We start from the raw sequence: 18,192 nt of genomic DNA on the forward strand, positions 1-18,192 counted from the left end.
AATATACGACAGATGACCTGTGTTCACGAATGACCATTTCCCGTATTTATACTTGGGACTGAACTTTCATGTGTATTGCGGTGTATTCTGCATTTTAATTAGACCCATGAAAACATTTTAAATAAACAAACAAATCAACAAACCTGGCACTTTGTCAAGGGAGGCTCTATAGCCCTGAGATGCTGCTGCAGGTCTATCTCCCTCTTCTTCAGCCATAATTTCCTTCTGGGGTCAGTTCTGTCGTCGTAAAATTCGATGAAATCTCCATCAGCTGAGAAAAGAAGGACAGAGGTGTCTCTCAAAGGGGTCTCCAGGTTGTAGATCTGAAACAAAGGTGATAAATGGAAGCAGAAAATTTTTGTAAATGACATATAAAGAAATGGAATAAAACAACAATAATGTGAAATAAAGTAAAAATATACAATCCTCCCGGGGGGATGGAAAGTGGGGGTGGAGGGGGGGCTAGAAAAACAGACAAAATATAAAAAATATAAATTTCACAGGCATTTCTCAATATTATCAATATCAAATAATTTACTATGACTCTCTAAAACTCCACTTATCATATTTATTAGACACATTTGTAATTGTAAATGAATTCATAATGTAAAATTTGAGTTCAAATTTTGAAAGAACAGAGCATTTCACCCCATACCTCTACTGCATCAGCTCTGTGGCCTTCTCTACCATAGAACAGTCTGTTTTCTGTTGTCACGGCAGCAAACTCCCCATCAGGACCTTCAAAAACATTGACCAAAATTGTAGAGAAGAGACTAATTTTGTTTAGTATGCATATATAGTTAAAATCATGAAAAATAACTTCAATGAATCATATAAAGCAAGTCAGATTTTCAAAACAAAACTATATTAATTTTCAGTGTGCATATTTTCATCGCCCAGTAAATATTTTCCTACAATAAAGTTTATGGCATTGACTGCTGCATATAAGCAGAATTAATCATTTATCCTTTTGCTCTTTAAACATATTTTAATAAGTTCTGAATAACGATATGAAATATACCAGTTATGATTTGTCGAAAGGTTTCCCCAGAGGAAAGAAAGCTGGTTTCGTTCCACCTAATGGTACTGTAGAGATGAACTGGTAACACAGTCTGCCCTGAAACAATAGAAGAAGGAACACGGTAATGACTCAATCTTTTCAATGGTGAAGAATTGTGAATTTCACAGATACTGTTATTTTTTATATCATAATTTCTTAAAATAACAGCATTCCTACCGAGTGCTTACAACAAAACTGAAAAGCAGAATACCTTATAGTTCTATTTTATGAATTAAAAGCACCACAAATGCTATAAAAAATATTTATTAGGACAAAACCCACTGATTAATCTGCCAAAGCATTATTGTTTATTTACAGTGATAACTTAGAAAAAAAGAGACACTGTATAAGGCACATATACAGTCATAAAACAAAGCAATTTAGAGAGACAGGTGACTTCTGGATTATTGCCATCCAAATACCATCACCATTAAAAAAACAGCAAGCCTGGCTATCAATTTGATCACATCTACACAGATCTCCATGGCGAGGATATTTTGGCTTCCAATAAGTGGGAAATCTGCCGACAGTCGGAATAATCTCATTACTGCTATTGTTCTTACCACAGCTGGGAGAGTAATACAGGTTCTTGTTGTCCCAAACCAGGAGAGCACTGAACCCAGACAGGATCTGCTGAAATGCAAGATGGTGTCCACTCTCTACGTCAAAACTGAGCGCCCTCAAAACATGGTCATAATCGACATCGTAGCTGGCAAACACAAAAGACGCCTGCAATGATAATGGGAGAAAACATGTTAAAATCGTCATTCAGTAATGACAGATTTGAAAAAAATACCACTTTTGTTTTTTTCCTTTTTACAGAAAGGCAAATATTTCCACCAAACCATTTTTGAGGCAAAACAACAGCAACGTTTTAAAACTTTGAAAAGTTTGTTTTTATTGCATTTTTTAAAGAAAATTTTTCAGAACTTCAGGCATCCTGAAACTGTCGATCCGATCGGTCATGACCGGGAAAATTTGTCTGGACCGGTAGAAAATTGGACTTGGTTGGTCCAAAGGACTGACAAGAGCTTTAAGAACCGCAATTTTGAATTTACAGTCATCTTTCGACATACTTCAGAAATAAAATTATATAAAACCCAAAGTGTTTTTTCCCTTCCTTTTCAAAACTATCACATTCAGAAACAAAGTAAGTTACCCTAATCGTACTGGTACTATCTGTCTCAAGCGAATAGAGTGATTTTCAGTCCGACAAAAATCCATTCGGTCCGGCAAATTTCTCATTACTGCCAGTCCAAATGTCCGGCCATTCTGAAAAGTTTTCAGCATGTCTGGAACTTGCTGACTCATTCATATGCTAACTTAAGGCCAGACAAATAAAGACTGCACTGTTCATAGGTCAATGCAGCAAATGAAACTACAGTCATACACAGTAAACAGTCAGCAACTGTCACAACCCCTGGGTTGAGAAATCAGTCAAAACACCATAAGAAGCAGTCAACAGTCAGTATCGCAGTCAGCATCATACAAATATTGCTTTGGGGAAAAGTGCTGAAGTTAAGTCTTTTGTTGTGACTGAGCTCTGCGTACAGCAATGTCTATACTTACTACAGTGTCATTCAGTTTTATCAGTCCCACAACTGACGAAAAAGAGTTGATGACGGTTAGCCCATACAATGGTCCCTGAAATCATTCCACAATAACATGTTCTTAAATATCTTTTAAAAGATACAAATCAAGCTGTTAAAAAAATTATAATGATTTTAAACAAAATATCACTTTTTGACAGCAATATTTTATTCAAAAGCAGCTAGAATATGACATTCCAGACATAAAATCTTAGATATATTTTGGCATAATTTTTCTTGAATTATAATTCTTTATCAGTTACAATTTTATTCTACAGTTTATGCAAATAAATAAATCAGAGCGAAAAAAAAAAGGTTCACATTCATTCACCCAGACTCAACCAGCACCTGATGCTCCCCTTCAAATCTAGTCATGTGGAAAGAACGACCCTCATCCAGTGACCTTGCAAACTCCAGTGTTGCCGAATTAGCGTCATATCCCAGAACCACCATGTTCATCCTCTTACACCAAAGGCTGACAGCATCGCAACAAGGAAATGCTGCCAAATTTGTCAACGTGACCCCACTTGCTGTCACTAGTGTAGAATTTCCAAAAGTAATTATTAGATGAAAATGATTTCAGGTCAAATGTATCTTTGTATCATATTTTTACTGTCTTCCTGTAAGTTTAATCTAAATAAGTTACTTCAAATCATCTATGTTACTGTATTTCGATAACAATTTTCAATTTAATTAAAACCAAGTTATTTTTTAAATAATAATGATAAGAAGAATTGAAATTACCATTCAGTTCAGCTGTAGTGAAATTGTTTAACGTCCAATTGTAGATAAATGGCCGTCCATTAATTGCCAGGAGCAGGTGGTGGGAGGTGAAGGTCGCATCTGTAACTATGGCAACAGTTTCACCAATCAAAGCTTGGTTAATACTTAGCGGCTGTGCAGGACTGCTAAACAGATCTTGAGTCACATAAATTTTGTATCTGGAGAAATTTGAAAATGGTAATATTTACAAAACAGTTTAGTATAAAGAATAATTAAAAGGATAGCAACTGTTCATTTAGGCCAAAAAATGTATTTTCCTAAGGTAAACGACAATTTTCCCATACTTGGTTAATGAATCCATTACTACATTCAAAGTTGTTTTTTTTTTGTAATAATCTCCTAAGAGATTATTACATCTAGTTTAGCCATCTAAGTAGGTCACATGGTCTGACGAAAAGCACAGATTTAAGAATAATTGCTGTAACTGCAGTTTTTGTGGTAAAATAGAATATATTTCTATGAGTTGTTTACAATGTATTTATTGTGAAATACAGATAGCATGCAAAGAGTTATCACCCCTTTAGTCTTGTGTTATCAAAAAGAGTACTAGTAGGATAAATAATTTTAGGTTTCATGTTCAACATCATTTTTTTGGATATAGACACAGACAAACAATTTTTAACTAATTTTATCTTTATGTAGCCGTATGAATGTATTTTCTTCACTCGTGTTCGTCTTTTGTTTTGTCACGTGGGCGTCATCTTACTCTCTCATTCCCATTGGTCATCTTTCCCACCTTTCGTCGCTTATAAATATCGTCGCCGCCCTTTTTCTGTCATTCTTCTTTGCTCATTGCTCTTTATATATTTACAGGTACGTGGTCAATAGTTTAATTCTTTTATGAATATTATCATTATTATTATTATACTTATTATATATTAAGATTATAGCTATTAATAACATTATTATGATGATCGCACATTCTTCTTTGCTCATTGCTCTTTATATATTTACAGATGGTATGGAATAAATAAGAACAAAGAGAAATAGACTTTGTTGTGAACCGTTGCATATGGCGCTGCGAGCAGGGTATTCTAACCAATTCACTAATGTTCAACCTTGTGTATCCACATCCTAAGAGAGCGTGAGCCAGAGCGTATCGATTGAAGTTGTTAGTTCATAACGCAAGAAACGTTAGGTCTACTCTTATATGGATGCTACCACTATAACTGATATGTGTGAGGCCATTACACCCGAATGAGTGATGTTTTCATGCAGAACACCATGAAATCAAGCCACGCTGGCCATGATCTAGCCACTCATCATTTGTGAGGATAATATCAGTTTTTTTTTTTTTTTACACATTTTACACAATCATCCTACGCCATCTAAGCCTACTGCCGCTATTTTATATAGTGGTCGCTGATCAGTAAATCATGTAATACAGTTGAGGATATGACGTTCAGACAACATCAAGGACCTAACTATACAATGTCTGGAAAAACAACACACAAACTGTGCGATCGGTGTGCTGTACATGTCTGTGTCTGGTGGAAATGAGTATACGTTGTTTGAAGAGACGATTTGGTGGAAGCGAATATCATCCAGGAGTATTGGTAGCCTTTGTTTGAGACTTGTTGATTTAATAACTTTTTCATGGATTCAGAAATGAAATGTTGGATCGACATGGGACAATCCATTCGCTATGTTATGGAATTCGCACCGGAGAAGCAGTCTAGATAATTGAGGCACCAACCTTATATCCCAGGACAATATATACGTGAGTAAAAAGGCTTACAGAATCTAACATTCTAACTAGACTGTCTTAGTTCTTTGTGTGCATTGTTCACGTGTTGCGCTTGTGCTCACCCCGCTTATATGTAGCATGTATAACAAATAACAAGACAAGGTGACGTCGGTATTATGTAAAACTGAACGTTATCAGTGTTCATATATATTGCAATACTTTTGCCAATTGTCCTGTTTGTTGATGAGTTATGTGGAATTAAACAATAACATGTATTAATAACGATCCTATCAGTCATATTTATTTGGTGTTGACATTTATGTTTGTGTGTTTGTAGATATTTTGTTTTCTATCAATTCTTCAAATTCAAACGCAATTCATTCAGTTTCCTGGCATTTGTTTATACGTTTACCTGCTTATAGTATTACCTTTAGCCATTTGTGTTGTTGCTGTAAACTAATTTGTCTTTGTTATCTATAAGTATATTGGTTGAGAACGCATCTCTGTATTTGTCATATAGTTGGTGTTTTAACAAAAACATTACTTCATTGCTGTGTCATAAGTTTTCTTTGTTATAGAAGTAATTTGGATACTAATTTGTCGTATAAAATCGCATATTATAGTAACATGTTCGGGACATTTATCAATTTTGGTGTATTATTTAATAAATTCAGTCATCATATTTATTTTGATTAGGTGTACAGGTATGTAGATAATTTACTTTGAACTTGCAAATTTGTTTAGTTTTCACATTTTAGTGAAATTCCCTTGTCATAACAATTGTTTGTGGTGTTCATGTACATTAATTGAAGTGTGTGGTGTCATGTATGTTTTTGGAATGTCATAACTAACACCAAACCTTATACTTCTATATTTTTTGCATTGGGGAATAGAGACAAAGACATTAAATATTGTGCTCATTTATTTATTTAATTTTCATCTGATATCACTGAGTTATAGATTATCATTATTAATTTTTTTTCGGATTTCTATAGTATTAAAATATCTTAGTATTAATATCACTTACCTATTTTTGCAAATAACTTCATTTAATTTTTTATTAATTACAGCAAGTAAAGTGATTATAATTCTTATTGTTTCAATATAATTGGGGTTAAAGAGTTAAATATTTTCACCACGTAAAATAAGATTAGAGTCATCTGTTTTTTTTTTTTTTCTCTTCACTATTTTTCTTATTTCATTTTCCATTTTATCATTTATCTCATATAGTGCTCATATCATATCTCATATTTTCAGAAAGTCGGGTGTTACGTAATTGATTAAAATTATTTTTCACTCTTTCTCTAATTTTGATATTCAATCTATCGGTTTAAGCTTCATCATTTATCAATCTATCATTTGTCATATTTCATATTTTTCGAAGTTTGTGCTTTAAGCTATTAATTTTTTTACATTGCAATCACTGTCATAATTTTATGTTACATCTGGCCTCATCCTATTTCATTTTTCTTGCTCGAGGCATTTTGCACTCACTTGATTTACCCTTTGATATATACCATTATTAGTATCTCAAAGATAACGTTATAATGGCTTCTCTGTGTGGAAGGACTGTGTGGTTGAAAGGGTTAAACAAGAAGTGTGCAAGGAAAGATATTGAAAGGATGTTATACAAAGAAGGTTTTGAGTATGACCACATTGCATTTCAGGGAAGATGTGCTGCTTTAGTGTTATTTAAAGAGTGCATTTCCGCGGAACAATTCATTGACCACGCTGACGCGGGACTGTACATAAAAGGTACTAAAGTTAAGGCATCGTCTCCAGCGCCGACAGAGGAGATGTTTATGGTGAGATTATTCGGGTTTACAGGTGACGAAGAATTAACCAAAGCGCAGGAAGCTCCAAAAGCACTCGAATTTTTAGGTCGCGTACCCCTTTGCGAGGCCTTTGAGGTCAATAGAGCGTGCAACGTTTCGTCCATGCTAAATGAAAGTGGAGATTCTATTAGTAGTTGTGACCATCTTCGTGTTCAGAATCAGTCATTGGGCGGAGATGACATGTTGGAGAGAACGCATTTAACTGATGCAGAACAAAGGCAATTAGACCAATTGCTTTATGAATATAATGACATTTTTGCAAAGGGCGATACTGACATTGGTTCAACAAATTTGGTCAAACATAAAATTCGACTAACAGACCATACCCCATTCAAAGACAAGTACAGGAGGATTCCAGCAGGTATGTATGATGAAATTCGAAATCATTTGAGGGACATGTTAGATGCTGGCGTGATAGAAGAGTCTGAAAGTCCTTGGTCGTCAAATATAGTCACGGTAAGAAAGCCAGATGGCTCTTTAAGAATATGTGTTGACTACCGTCGATTAAATAGCAGAACTATCAAAGATGCATATGCCATGCCGCGGATAGAAGAACCATTGGATAATTTAGCTGGCTCATGTTGGTTTTCCTCACTTGATTTAAAATCGGGATATTGGCAAGTTCCCATGGAAGAAGATGATAAAGAAAAAACAGCATTTACAGTTGGAAATCTAGGTTTGTTTCAATTCACAAAAATGGCGTTCGGTTTAACAAATGCACCTGCAACGTTTCAACGTCTGATGGAAAAGTGTTTGGGTGAGTTGACTCCATGGGATTGTTGTATATATCTTGATGACGTTATAGTTTTTTCAAAAACAGTAGAAGAACACCTGGAAAAACTTAAAAAGATATTTGAAAAATTACGAAAAGCTGGGTTGAAGTTGCATGGATCAAAATGCCGACTATTTCGAAAAAAAATAAAATTTTTAGGACACATAATATCAGAAAATGGTATTGAAGCTGATAATTCTAAATTGTCAGTTTTAGAGCAATGGCCCTTACCACAAACGTTACTTCAACTTCGTCAATTTGTGGGATTTACGGGGTACTACAGAAAATTCATAAGAGGGTATAGTATGATAGCTAAACCTTTGACAGACATGTTAAGAGGTCATGATTTAAAAAGGGACAAGAAGGGGAGGTTTGTGAAGTTGAGATGGGGGGAAAAAGAAAAAAATTCTTTTGAGCAGTTAAAAAAATGTGTGATGTCCCCACCAGTATTAGGTTATGCTGATTACTCTCTTCCATTTCAGTTACACACTGATGCCAGTAAAATTGGGCTTGGTGCAGTTCTGTATCAGAAACAGAATGATAAACTGAGACCTATAGCATTTGCCAGTAGGAGTCTTAAAAAATCGGAAACTAATTATCCAGCACACAAACTTGAATTTTTGGCATTAAAATGGGCCGTATCGGAAAAATTTTTCGATTATTTGTATGGTCACCAGTTCCAAGTTGTCACAGATAACAATCCACTTACATACGTGTTGGGCAAAGCAAAGTTGGACGCTACAAGTCACAGGTGGGTTGCTGAACTAAGCAATTTTGATTTCTCAATCAAATATCAATGTGGAAGTAGAAATGTAGATGCAGATGCCTTGTCTAGAATCCAATGGCCTGATAAAGGTGAGTGCATTAGCTCAGATAGTGTTCACGCCATTTTGGAGAGTCCTGGGCAGGAAGGTTTTATCGAAACTATTTCAATGTCACAAAAGGTAGTTGATGTGATACAGGGATATGATGTTGAGCGTTCTTTAGATTGGATTAAGGAGCAGTCAGAAGATGAAGAGATAAAGAACGTTATTTCTTGTTTAAAAGGTGAGTTGCAGGTTTCAGACGTGACTAATGAATATAGAAAAGAGTGGAAGAATTTGATTTTAAGAAATGGTGTTTTGTACAGAGAAAGAAAGTTAGAAGGAAAGACAAGTTGGCAACTTGTATTACCGAAGCATCGGCGGAATGAAGCTATAAAGATGTGTCATGATGATATGGCGCATGTTGGTAGAGACAGAACGATAGAGTTGATCAGAGATCGATTTTTTTGGAATAAAATGTATTCCGATGTTGCAAATTATGTGGCTACTTGTGACAGATGTGTACAAAGAAAATCAATTTCAGATAAGGCACCTTTAGTCAGTATGAGTTCATCACAGCCAATGGAAATGTTATGTATTGACTATTTGACCGTAGAAGATAATAAAGGTGGTATTGCCAATGTGTTAGTTGTGACAGACCATTTTTCCAGGTATGCATTGGCATATCCTGCTAAAAATCAGACTGCGTACACTACGGCAAAGTTGTTGTATGAAAACGTGATTGTTCATTATGGTTTTCCGGCAAAAATACATAGCGATCAAGGAAGAAATTTTGAGAGTAGCACAATTAAACATTTGTGCGAAATAGGAGGAGTGACTAAAACTAGAACCACGCCTTACCGGCCCCAGGGTAATGGTACATGTGAACGATTTAATCGAACATTGCTAAATATGATTGGTACTTTAGGTCAAGATAAAAAATCGGACTGGAAAAAGTACATTCAAAGTTTAGTTCACGCGTACAATTGTACAAAGAATGATGCAACCGGATATTCTCCGTATTTTCTAATGTTTGGTAGAAACCCTAGACTGCCTGTAGATTTGACTTTTGGTCTAGATGAACAGAGTGGGAATACAGAGCACTCAGATTACATTAGAAAATTAAAAAGACGATTGCAATATGCTTATGAATTAGCTTTTAAGAATTCTGTAGATCTTAAAAGGAATAACAAAGAACGGTTTGATAGAATGACGAGAGGAGCTGTCGTCCAGCAAGGAGATAGAGTATTGATCAGAAACTTGGGGTTAAAAGGAAAGAATAAGTTGGCTGATAGATGGAAACCTGAAGTATATGTGGTTGTAGAACAACCAAATAAAGATATACCGGTATACAAAATTAAAGAAGAAGGAGTCAAAAGTGGAACATTGAAAGTTGTTCACAGAAATCACTTACTTCCTTTACCTGTCGGAGGATTGAGGAAGAGTAGTGAGACAAAAGTGCAAGTTGAAGATACCTCCATTCCAAGGAGGTCTAAAAGGGAGAAGAGGATTCCAGAAAAATATCAAGGCTAACTTAAAGCTTTGATTAATTTAGTGTCATATTTTAATAAAAACTAGATCATTGTTGTATCGTGTTATTATTATTTGTGGAGTGAATGAAATGTACGGAGGCATTTCTTTGAGAAGGGGGGTGAATGTAGCCGTATGAATGTATTTTCTTCACTCGTGTTCGTCTTTTGTTTTGTCACGTGGGCGTCATCTTACTCTCTCATTCCCATTGGTCATCTTTCCCGCCTTTCGTCGCTTATAAATATCGTCGCCGCCCTTTTTCTGTCATTCTTCTTTGCTCATTGCTCTTTATATATTTACAGGTACGTGGTCAATAGTTTAATTCTTTTATGAATATTATCATTATTATTATTATACTTATTATATATTAAGATTATAGCTATTAATAACATTATTATGATGATTGCACATTCTTCTTTGCTCGTTGCTCTTTATATATTTACAGATGGTATGGAATAAATAAGAACAAAGAGAAATAGACTTTGTTGTGAACCGTTGCATATAAATAATAATAAAAAAAAGCATTATAACAGTTGCTGCAAAATATTTTCACAACATGCACATAATCTGCCAAAATCTTATCTGCAATTAAACTTACTTTGTATTCAAGTATTTTCCTAAGCATATTCTGTCATAAATTTACATTATTTACAATACCTTATACCAAAAACTGAAACAAACACTTCACCTTGCATATAGTGCCACTTGTTTCAAGCAGTTGTGCTGCAGCAAGACTGGGTGAGTACGATTCCATAGCAGCAGCACCTATAGGAGAAAACAAGTCTATAGTATACCATATATATACTATCAATAACACTGACATCCTCAACTAATTAATTATAACATCAATATTCATTAACTATACAGTATGAAATCACAAGAGCTTTCAGTCATATCATATGACATATTTTAATTGCTGTATTACTTTCAATGACTCCAGCCACAACTCTCATGAAAACTTAGTTTTCTGAGTTGGTACAATGCTACAGTAGTTATAATATATTTAGTATGAAAAGGATGTCACAACATTTCAGTCTTATTCTGATCACACGGTCTTCTTCAGGGAAACTGAATTTGGTCAATATTATCATCTACAGCCATTGGCAAAAAAACTTCTATCTATATGCTGGAAACGATATATGTTTTATAATGTGCAATAGTGCAGGGGTCGAAACAGACGGTCGCCCACTCGCCAATGCGACTTAGAAACGTCCCGGGCGACTACCTGTCAGGGGTACTGGTCCGTTTTGGCGACCGATGGAAAGTGCCGAACATCGTTGGCAAACCCACAGTATGCGACGTTAAGCACTAGCCCGAGGCAATTGCCCACCTAAAGTGGCACCGGGCTAGTAAAAAAGTTGAAATTTTATAAAGCACTAGCTGTAATTTTGAACCTATTTTAACACTCAGTAAGATTTCAAAAATATGAGTCGCCAGTCTTCTTTGTCCCTGCCTCTAATTTGACGTTTCTAGATAGTATGATATGCCTCTCAGTTGAAAAAACTCACACCTAGCTCAAACTACTGAATATTGATTAGTTGCTATAAATAACTTCACTGTAGTTATTAATAGTAGCAGTCTGTCTGATCAGCGTGTCGGCATCTTTTTATTTGACCAGTTTGTTGTCATGACTACAAATTGCCGTCAATCAAGAAACTGGATCAGACCAGAATTCTTTGGTACTAGCAACAGGTTTTATCAAAACAACACTGTCTCCGAAGCAAGTGTAATGTATGCGTTATCTCATAGAACATTTAGGTTAGGACCACTTAACAGACTGAGGGGTGGAGTGTTCTATTTCCTTTTTTGTTTATATTTTTTATTTATAATTTTAATGTCCATGAGTAAACAAATACATGGCAGTTACATAAATACCCTATGAACTATTCTTGACAATGTGGGATAGTTCGGTTTATACCATGGCTACCCCTCCACACTTTGTCCTGGTAAAGTCCTTGAAAAGTTGTTTTTACAAATATATAACCAAAAGAATTGTTACCAAAAAAATTGTAAGACGTTTGTTTAATTACCCTTACAGCACCTATGTATTTTAAATTAGAAGTGGCATTATATACCGATGTAATTGGAAATAAATTGTCAGAAAAGAGCCATTGTCAATAAAAAGAATAGGAATTTAAAAAAAGATTTGATTGCATATAAAAAATGGAAAAAAAGATATAATAAAAATATGAAAAGTAAGGGTAACTATATTCAGTATTACAAATTAAAAAAAAAAGAATTTTTCAATATTTAAAGAATTAAATATATTTTTAATTAATTTTACCACCCCATCAACTGGAAATTAACCTGATTGACTTTGTTATTCACTTGCTCTACTTCTATAATAAGGTTTAAGAAAGTACAGTATGGTACCACAACTCTTTACAGCATCTGCTTAAACTTTTTAAATGAATTATTTAAATTGGGCTAGTGTTTTTTGGTTAGGGCTAGTAAAGTTTGAGAGAAGTTTTTTTCGTTTCACGTTCAACCCAGGCAATTAAAATTAAATTAATTTTTTAAGATTAAAATATGGATATATGTAGAAATTATATTTATTTCATAATAATTTTTTATATATCCATTTTATTTTTTATATATTATGATGATGATGAGCTAGCAGAGGAGGATGTGTACAAACAGTTAAAGGAACTGACTGGAATATGAATGTGTTTAGATAATCATATAGAAATAAAAATGGATGTTAAACCTGTATGCGTTTTCGTTATATCTAGTAGCTTGAAACTACTAATTTTTAACGTAAAATTTTACGGACCAGTACTTCTTGGTACGGACCAGTACCTCTAAGGTCCACTGGTCCGTATTGGCCAGTCCTGCCCAAATTCTGTTTTGACCCCTGTAGTGGCCAATAACAATAAAGATATCATGTTATTTGTATAACATACCTCTCCACTTGGTAGTTGTGTCTCTAGTATCGGCAGTCTCTCAATCTTGGGTGTTGGGGTTTCTAGAGTTCTGGACTGCATCCTGTTTGTAAACAAATACACAATTTACAAATTATAGAATAATTTAGCATGACCAGTATACTTTTAAATTTTGACACGATTGTTTTTGTAACAACAAAATTGAAATGAATACAATAAGGCTTTAGTTAAGTCAAATATCATAAACATTTTATTTTTAAAATATGAGACGTTAATATACTGACTTCATTTGTTGATCCTCAACATATATTTTCATGGTGTCTTGCTTGATAAATCAATTCATACAATTGCATAAAACTTTTAAACAAGGCAGCAAAGCTGTCAAATGTACAGACAAAAAACAGAAAAAAAAGATGCAAAAGAGGTCATTTTGTCAATTTTGATGCAACAATAAATAATGCTTATAATAGCAGTCAGTCAACACTGATTTTTCATTATGCACAACAGGTAACATGGTCAATAACAGGAGCAGATCCAGAAATATTTTTGACAGTATTCTAAAGTATCTTTATTGATCCATCTTCCATTTTGATGGTCTTCCAAAAGAAAAAAATAGATACCCATCAATATAAAAAATCTAACTGTCTTCCAGGAGACCCAGAAGATGGTCTCAATCCACCCCTTCAATAAGATTATAGTTTCATGACCATGAGAGTTAAAATTCACATGATGAAAGTCCCAATATAAGAAAAATGATGACAGTGCATAAAATAATATTACTAGTGTTTAAAGACATGAATACCAATACAACTGCTTACGTGGAAATACAGAAATTGTGCAGAGCCTCAGGTGGATGGGAAAGTCACATCTTAAAAATGCCAGTGTTGGAGAAGAAATTAAAAAGAAAACAACAAAAATATAATCTAATGAAGCTGCTATTCAGTGCTTCCTTATTATGGACACTGTTATCTAGCAGAGAGCTTAACCTTTGGGAGTTTACAGGGAAATATCAACAAGTGTGATTTATGAAATCTCATTTAATGGCCACTTAATCAGGCAAATGAGTTTATAGCACTAAACTTAGCCTAGTGAATACCCAAGGGGAATTTACAGACTGACCACACAAATTTGTCCCATAAGACACAGCTTAAGAAAAGCACAAAACAATAATGCACAAAAATAGGAGACTGCCAATTCTGATGCAATAGTACATTATGTTTAACTGCACAGTCAATATCAAATTTTAATTATGCAGAACAGGTAACAACGACGAAAGTAAAAGCATAAGGCTTCAGGTCCATCAAAGTTCAAATTTACAATTAGAAAGAGCCAGAATGAGAAAAATGAAAATTTAACACAAAATTGCATAAATTCAATAATAAATGATAACCCAATTGAGCTGGCTTTCTAATTTGAACTGCATGCCAATCCTAAAAGTCATACTTGTAAGTTAAACATAATAATAAGTAACACAGTTTTCTTTCCATAATGTTTGCAGAAGCAGTACAAAAATATTTTTGTCAATTTTGATGTAACATTACATAATAATTTATAGAATAATGATCACCAATTTTTTATTATTGACTATGAATAGCAAGGACATGTAGAAAATTTGATTACCATTCGGCTTCATGTCCATGGGAGTTCTGAGTCCCACAATGAATATGCCAAAAAGATAATAATGAATATTTCACTAAAATGTATAAATTCCAGAAAAAGAAGCCAATTAGACTGCTTTTCCAACTTTTTTTGAAAGATTGAGTCGTAAGTAACATGATTTTCCCATAATGGTCATCATGGCAGCAACACCAAAAATTATGTTTTCTTCTATTTTGATGCAACATTACATAATGTTTAACAGCATAATGACCATCAATTTTTAATAATAAAATATTAGTATCATGGATATTCAGAAAATGTGATTAGCAAAGGTCTTCAAGCCCGTGGAGGTTCTAAGTCACACCTTGAAAATGCCAATAAATGAATAATTAAATTTTCACAAAAAACTGTTTAATTGCCAGAAAAATTTACCAAACAGACTGCATTGCCTACTGAAGCTATATTTTAGTCCCATGTTTCTTTCCTGTAAGTTTGAGAACAGTGAGTGATATGATTTTCCTTAAATGATCATCATGGGAACAGTGCCCAAAATAGGGGTTTCTTCAAATTTTGATGCAATATTACATAATGTTTAACAGCATAATGACCATCAATTTTTAATAATAAAATATTAGTATCATGGATATTCAGAAAATGTGACCAGCAAAGGTCTTCAGGACCATGGAACTTCAAAGTCACATCTTGAAAATGCCAAAATGTAAACAAGACAGCACTTTTCTGAAATGGGTTTATTTCCATTTTTAACACTTTTTTAACATAAAACAAAATTAACAATTAACTGCCATTTTATATGACCAACTAATAAAATTGATGAGATGGGGAAAATATCAATAGAACAGTGTTAAATGTCCAATTTCCTCCATCTAAGATTCTGAACATAGTGGATGATTGAATATGACAAATTGCAATGATATGTGTTTATTTCCAGTTTTGACACTTCATTACACAATACATGATAACAAATTTACCATCATTTTTACATAATCAACTGACAATGTTGTAAAGATGCAGGAAATGTCAAACAAACACTTTTATGTATCTTATTAGTTCAATAATGAGACTATTAACATGCCTAAGAATTGAATCTGAGGAAATGTAAAAAAAAAGAATAACTTCTAAAATAATGGACCGATTATGCTGATTTTCATACTCAACCTATGTTTTAGTAAGATTGACCACTCTTGTGAGTAAAATGACAATTTGCCTATCTGTTTTTCTTATATTGTATTATCAGTGTTGTATATATGCTAAAAAAATGAAAAAACAGCATAACTTCTATAAAAGTGGCTCTATCATGCTGTTTTTCAAACTTGACCTGCGTATTATGAATATTCATCAGTTCTGTAAGTTTCAAGCCAAAAGGTAAAATGGTATTTCACATATCGTGTTATCGGTGCTGCATATATGCTGAGAAAAGTGAAATAAAGATGCAAATAAGTGAAAAATTAAATTTTCACAAAAAACTGTTAAATTGCCGGAAAAATTTACCAAACAGACTGCGTTGCCTATTGAAGCTGTATGTTAGACCCATGTTTCTTTCCTGTAAGTTTGAGAACAGTAAGTGACACGATTTCCCTTAAATGGTCATCATAGGAGCAGTGCCCAAAATAGGGGTTTCTTCAAATTTTGATGCAACATTACATAATGTTTAACAGCATAATGACAATCAAATGTTATTAATAAAATATTAGTAACATAGACATTCAGAAAATGTGACAAGCAAAAGTCTTCAGTATCATGGAACTTTAAAGTCACACCTTGAAACTGCCAATATGTGAAAAATTAAATTTTCACAAAAAAACTGTTAAACTGCCAAAAAAAATAAATAAATAAATAAATAAAAATACCAAACAGACTGCATTGCCTACTAAAGCTGTATTTTAGTCCCATGTTTCTTTCCTGTAAGTTTGAGAACAGTAAGTGACATGATTTTCCATAAATGGTCATCATGGAAGCAGTGCCCAAAATAGGGGTTTCTTCAAATTTTGATGCAATATTACATAATTTTTAACAGCTTAATGACCATCAATTTTTAATTATAAAATATTTGTTTCACAGATATTCAGAAAATGTGACTAGCAAAGGTCTTCAGGCCCATAGAACTTCAAAGTCACGCCTTGAAAATGCCAAAATGTAAACAAGACAGCACTGTTCTGAAATGGGTTTATTTTTATTTTTAACACTTTTTTTAACATAAAACAAAATAAACATTTTACTGCCATTTTATATGACCAACTAAGAAAATTGATGAGATGGGAAAAGTATCAATAGAACAGTGTTAAATGTCCAATTTCCTCCATTCTGAGATTCTGAACATAGTGGATGATTGAATCTGACAAACTGCAATGATATGAGTTTATTTCCATTTTTGACACTTTATTACACAATACATGATAACAAGTTTACCATGTTTTTTACATAATCAACTAACAATGTTGTAAAGATGCAGGAAATATCAAACAAACACTTTTAGGCATCTTATTAGTTAAATAATGAGACTGTTAACATGCCTAATAATTGAATCTGAGGAAATGTGAAAAACAGTATAACTTCTAAAATAATGGCCCGATTATGCTGATTTTCGAACTCAACCTGCATTTTAGTAAGATTGACCACTCCTGTGAGTATAATTACAATTGGCCAATCCATTTTTCTTATATTGTGTTATCATTGTGGCATTTATATTGAAAATAGTGAAAAAACAGCATAAATTCCCTAAAAATGGCCCAATCATGCTGATTTTCGAACTTGACCTGCGTATTATGAATATTCATCAGTTCTGTAAGTTTCAAGTCAAAAGGTAAAATGGTTTTCCACTTATCGTGTTATCGGTGCTGCATATATGCTGAAAAAAGTGAAAAAACAGCATAAATGCCCTAAAAGTGACCCGATCATGCTGATTTTCGAACTTGACCTGCGTATTATGAATATTCATCAGTTCTGTAAGTTTCAAGTCAAAAGGTAAAATGGTTTTCCACTTATCGTGTTATCGGTGCTGCATATATGCTGAAAAAAGTGAAAAAACAGCATAAATTCCCTAAAAGTGACCCGATCATGCTGATTTTCGAACTTGACCTGCGTATTATGAATATTCATCAGTTCTGCAAGTTTCAAGTCAAAAGGTAAAATGGTTTTCCACTTATCGTGTTATCGGTAAAAGTGCACGGCGACGGCGACGACGGCGACGACAGCGACGACGGCGACGGCGACGACAGACGCAGATGATGGCTATATGTACAGACACATCTGTGTCTGTACATAAAAATGAACTAAGAATTTTCACATTAAGGGTAAGTAAAAGAGTCAGCCGCAAAGTACGGCCTCATCGTATTTACTGTGATGGCAGTGACAGACCCCAATGAAGCATGAGTCTAGGCTGGTTACTGCCCCAGCATATAATGCAAAACAGAATTTTCATGACATATAATCATGGAATAGAATATCTAACCTTTCACACACAAGATCGGGGACAGATTCTGGTTCGGTATGTTCTGCGGAAGCCGTAAATAAACACAAATATGAGAAGAAAAGTGGCAAGACTTCGAACATCATCATTGTCCTTTCCAATCACGCGAAAATGGCGCCTACTCTCACGAGAAAAGTCCAATGCATGCTGGGTAATTTTCATATC

The 18,192-nt window shown here is 34.0% G+C and overlaps 1 protein-coding gene across 4 annotated transcripts in view; it reads right to left on the reverse strand.

The window, feature by feature from the left end:
• The window catches only part of LOC106170520 (cation channel sperm-associated auxiliary subunit delta), a 30,680-nt gene extending 12,495 nt beyond the window's left edge, over positions 1 to 18,185 (reverse strand). For all 4 annotated transcript variants that reach the window (XR_015331396.1, XR_015331395.1, XM_086997575.1 and 1 more), the window contains exons 1-10: positions 18,010 to 18,185; positions 12,963 to 13,044; positions 10,748 to 10,824; positions 3,394 to 3,590; positions 2,998 to 3,185; positions 2,630 to 2,704; positions 1,624 to 1,789; positions 1,022 to 1,117; positions 656 to 738; positions 144 to 323 (exon numbers count right to left, since the gene is read on the reverse strand). Coding sequence is in view for 2 of the 4 variants with exons in the window: in XM_086997575.1 (XP_086853701.1) it covers positions 144 to 323; positions 656 to 738; positions 1,022 to 1,117; positions 1,624 to 1,789; positions 2,630 to 2,704; positions 2,998 to 3,185; positions 3,394 to 3,590; positions 10,748 to 10,824; positions 12,963 to 13,044; positions 18,010 to 18,116 (1,251 nt within the window). In the remaining 2 variants the exon portion in view is untranslated. The remainder of the gene's footprint in view (positions 1 to 143; positions 324 to 655; positions 739 to 1,021; positions 1,118 to 1,623; positions 1,790 to 2,629; positions 2,705 to 2,997; positions 3,186 to 3,393; positions 3,591 to 10,747; positions 10,825 to 12,962; positions 13,045 to 18,009) is intronic.
• Positions 18,186 to 18,192: the final 7 nt, after the last annotated feature.

This window comes from Lingula anatina, chromosome 10 (assembly GCF_051362555.1).
Source record: "Lingula anatina isolate TDL-2025a chromosome 10, LinAna3.0, whole genome shotgun sequence".
Classification (NCBI taxonomy): Eukaryota; Metazoa; Brachiopoda; class Lingulata; order Lingulida; family Lingulidae; genus Lingula; species Lingula anatina.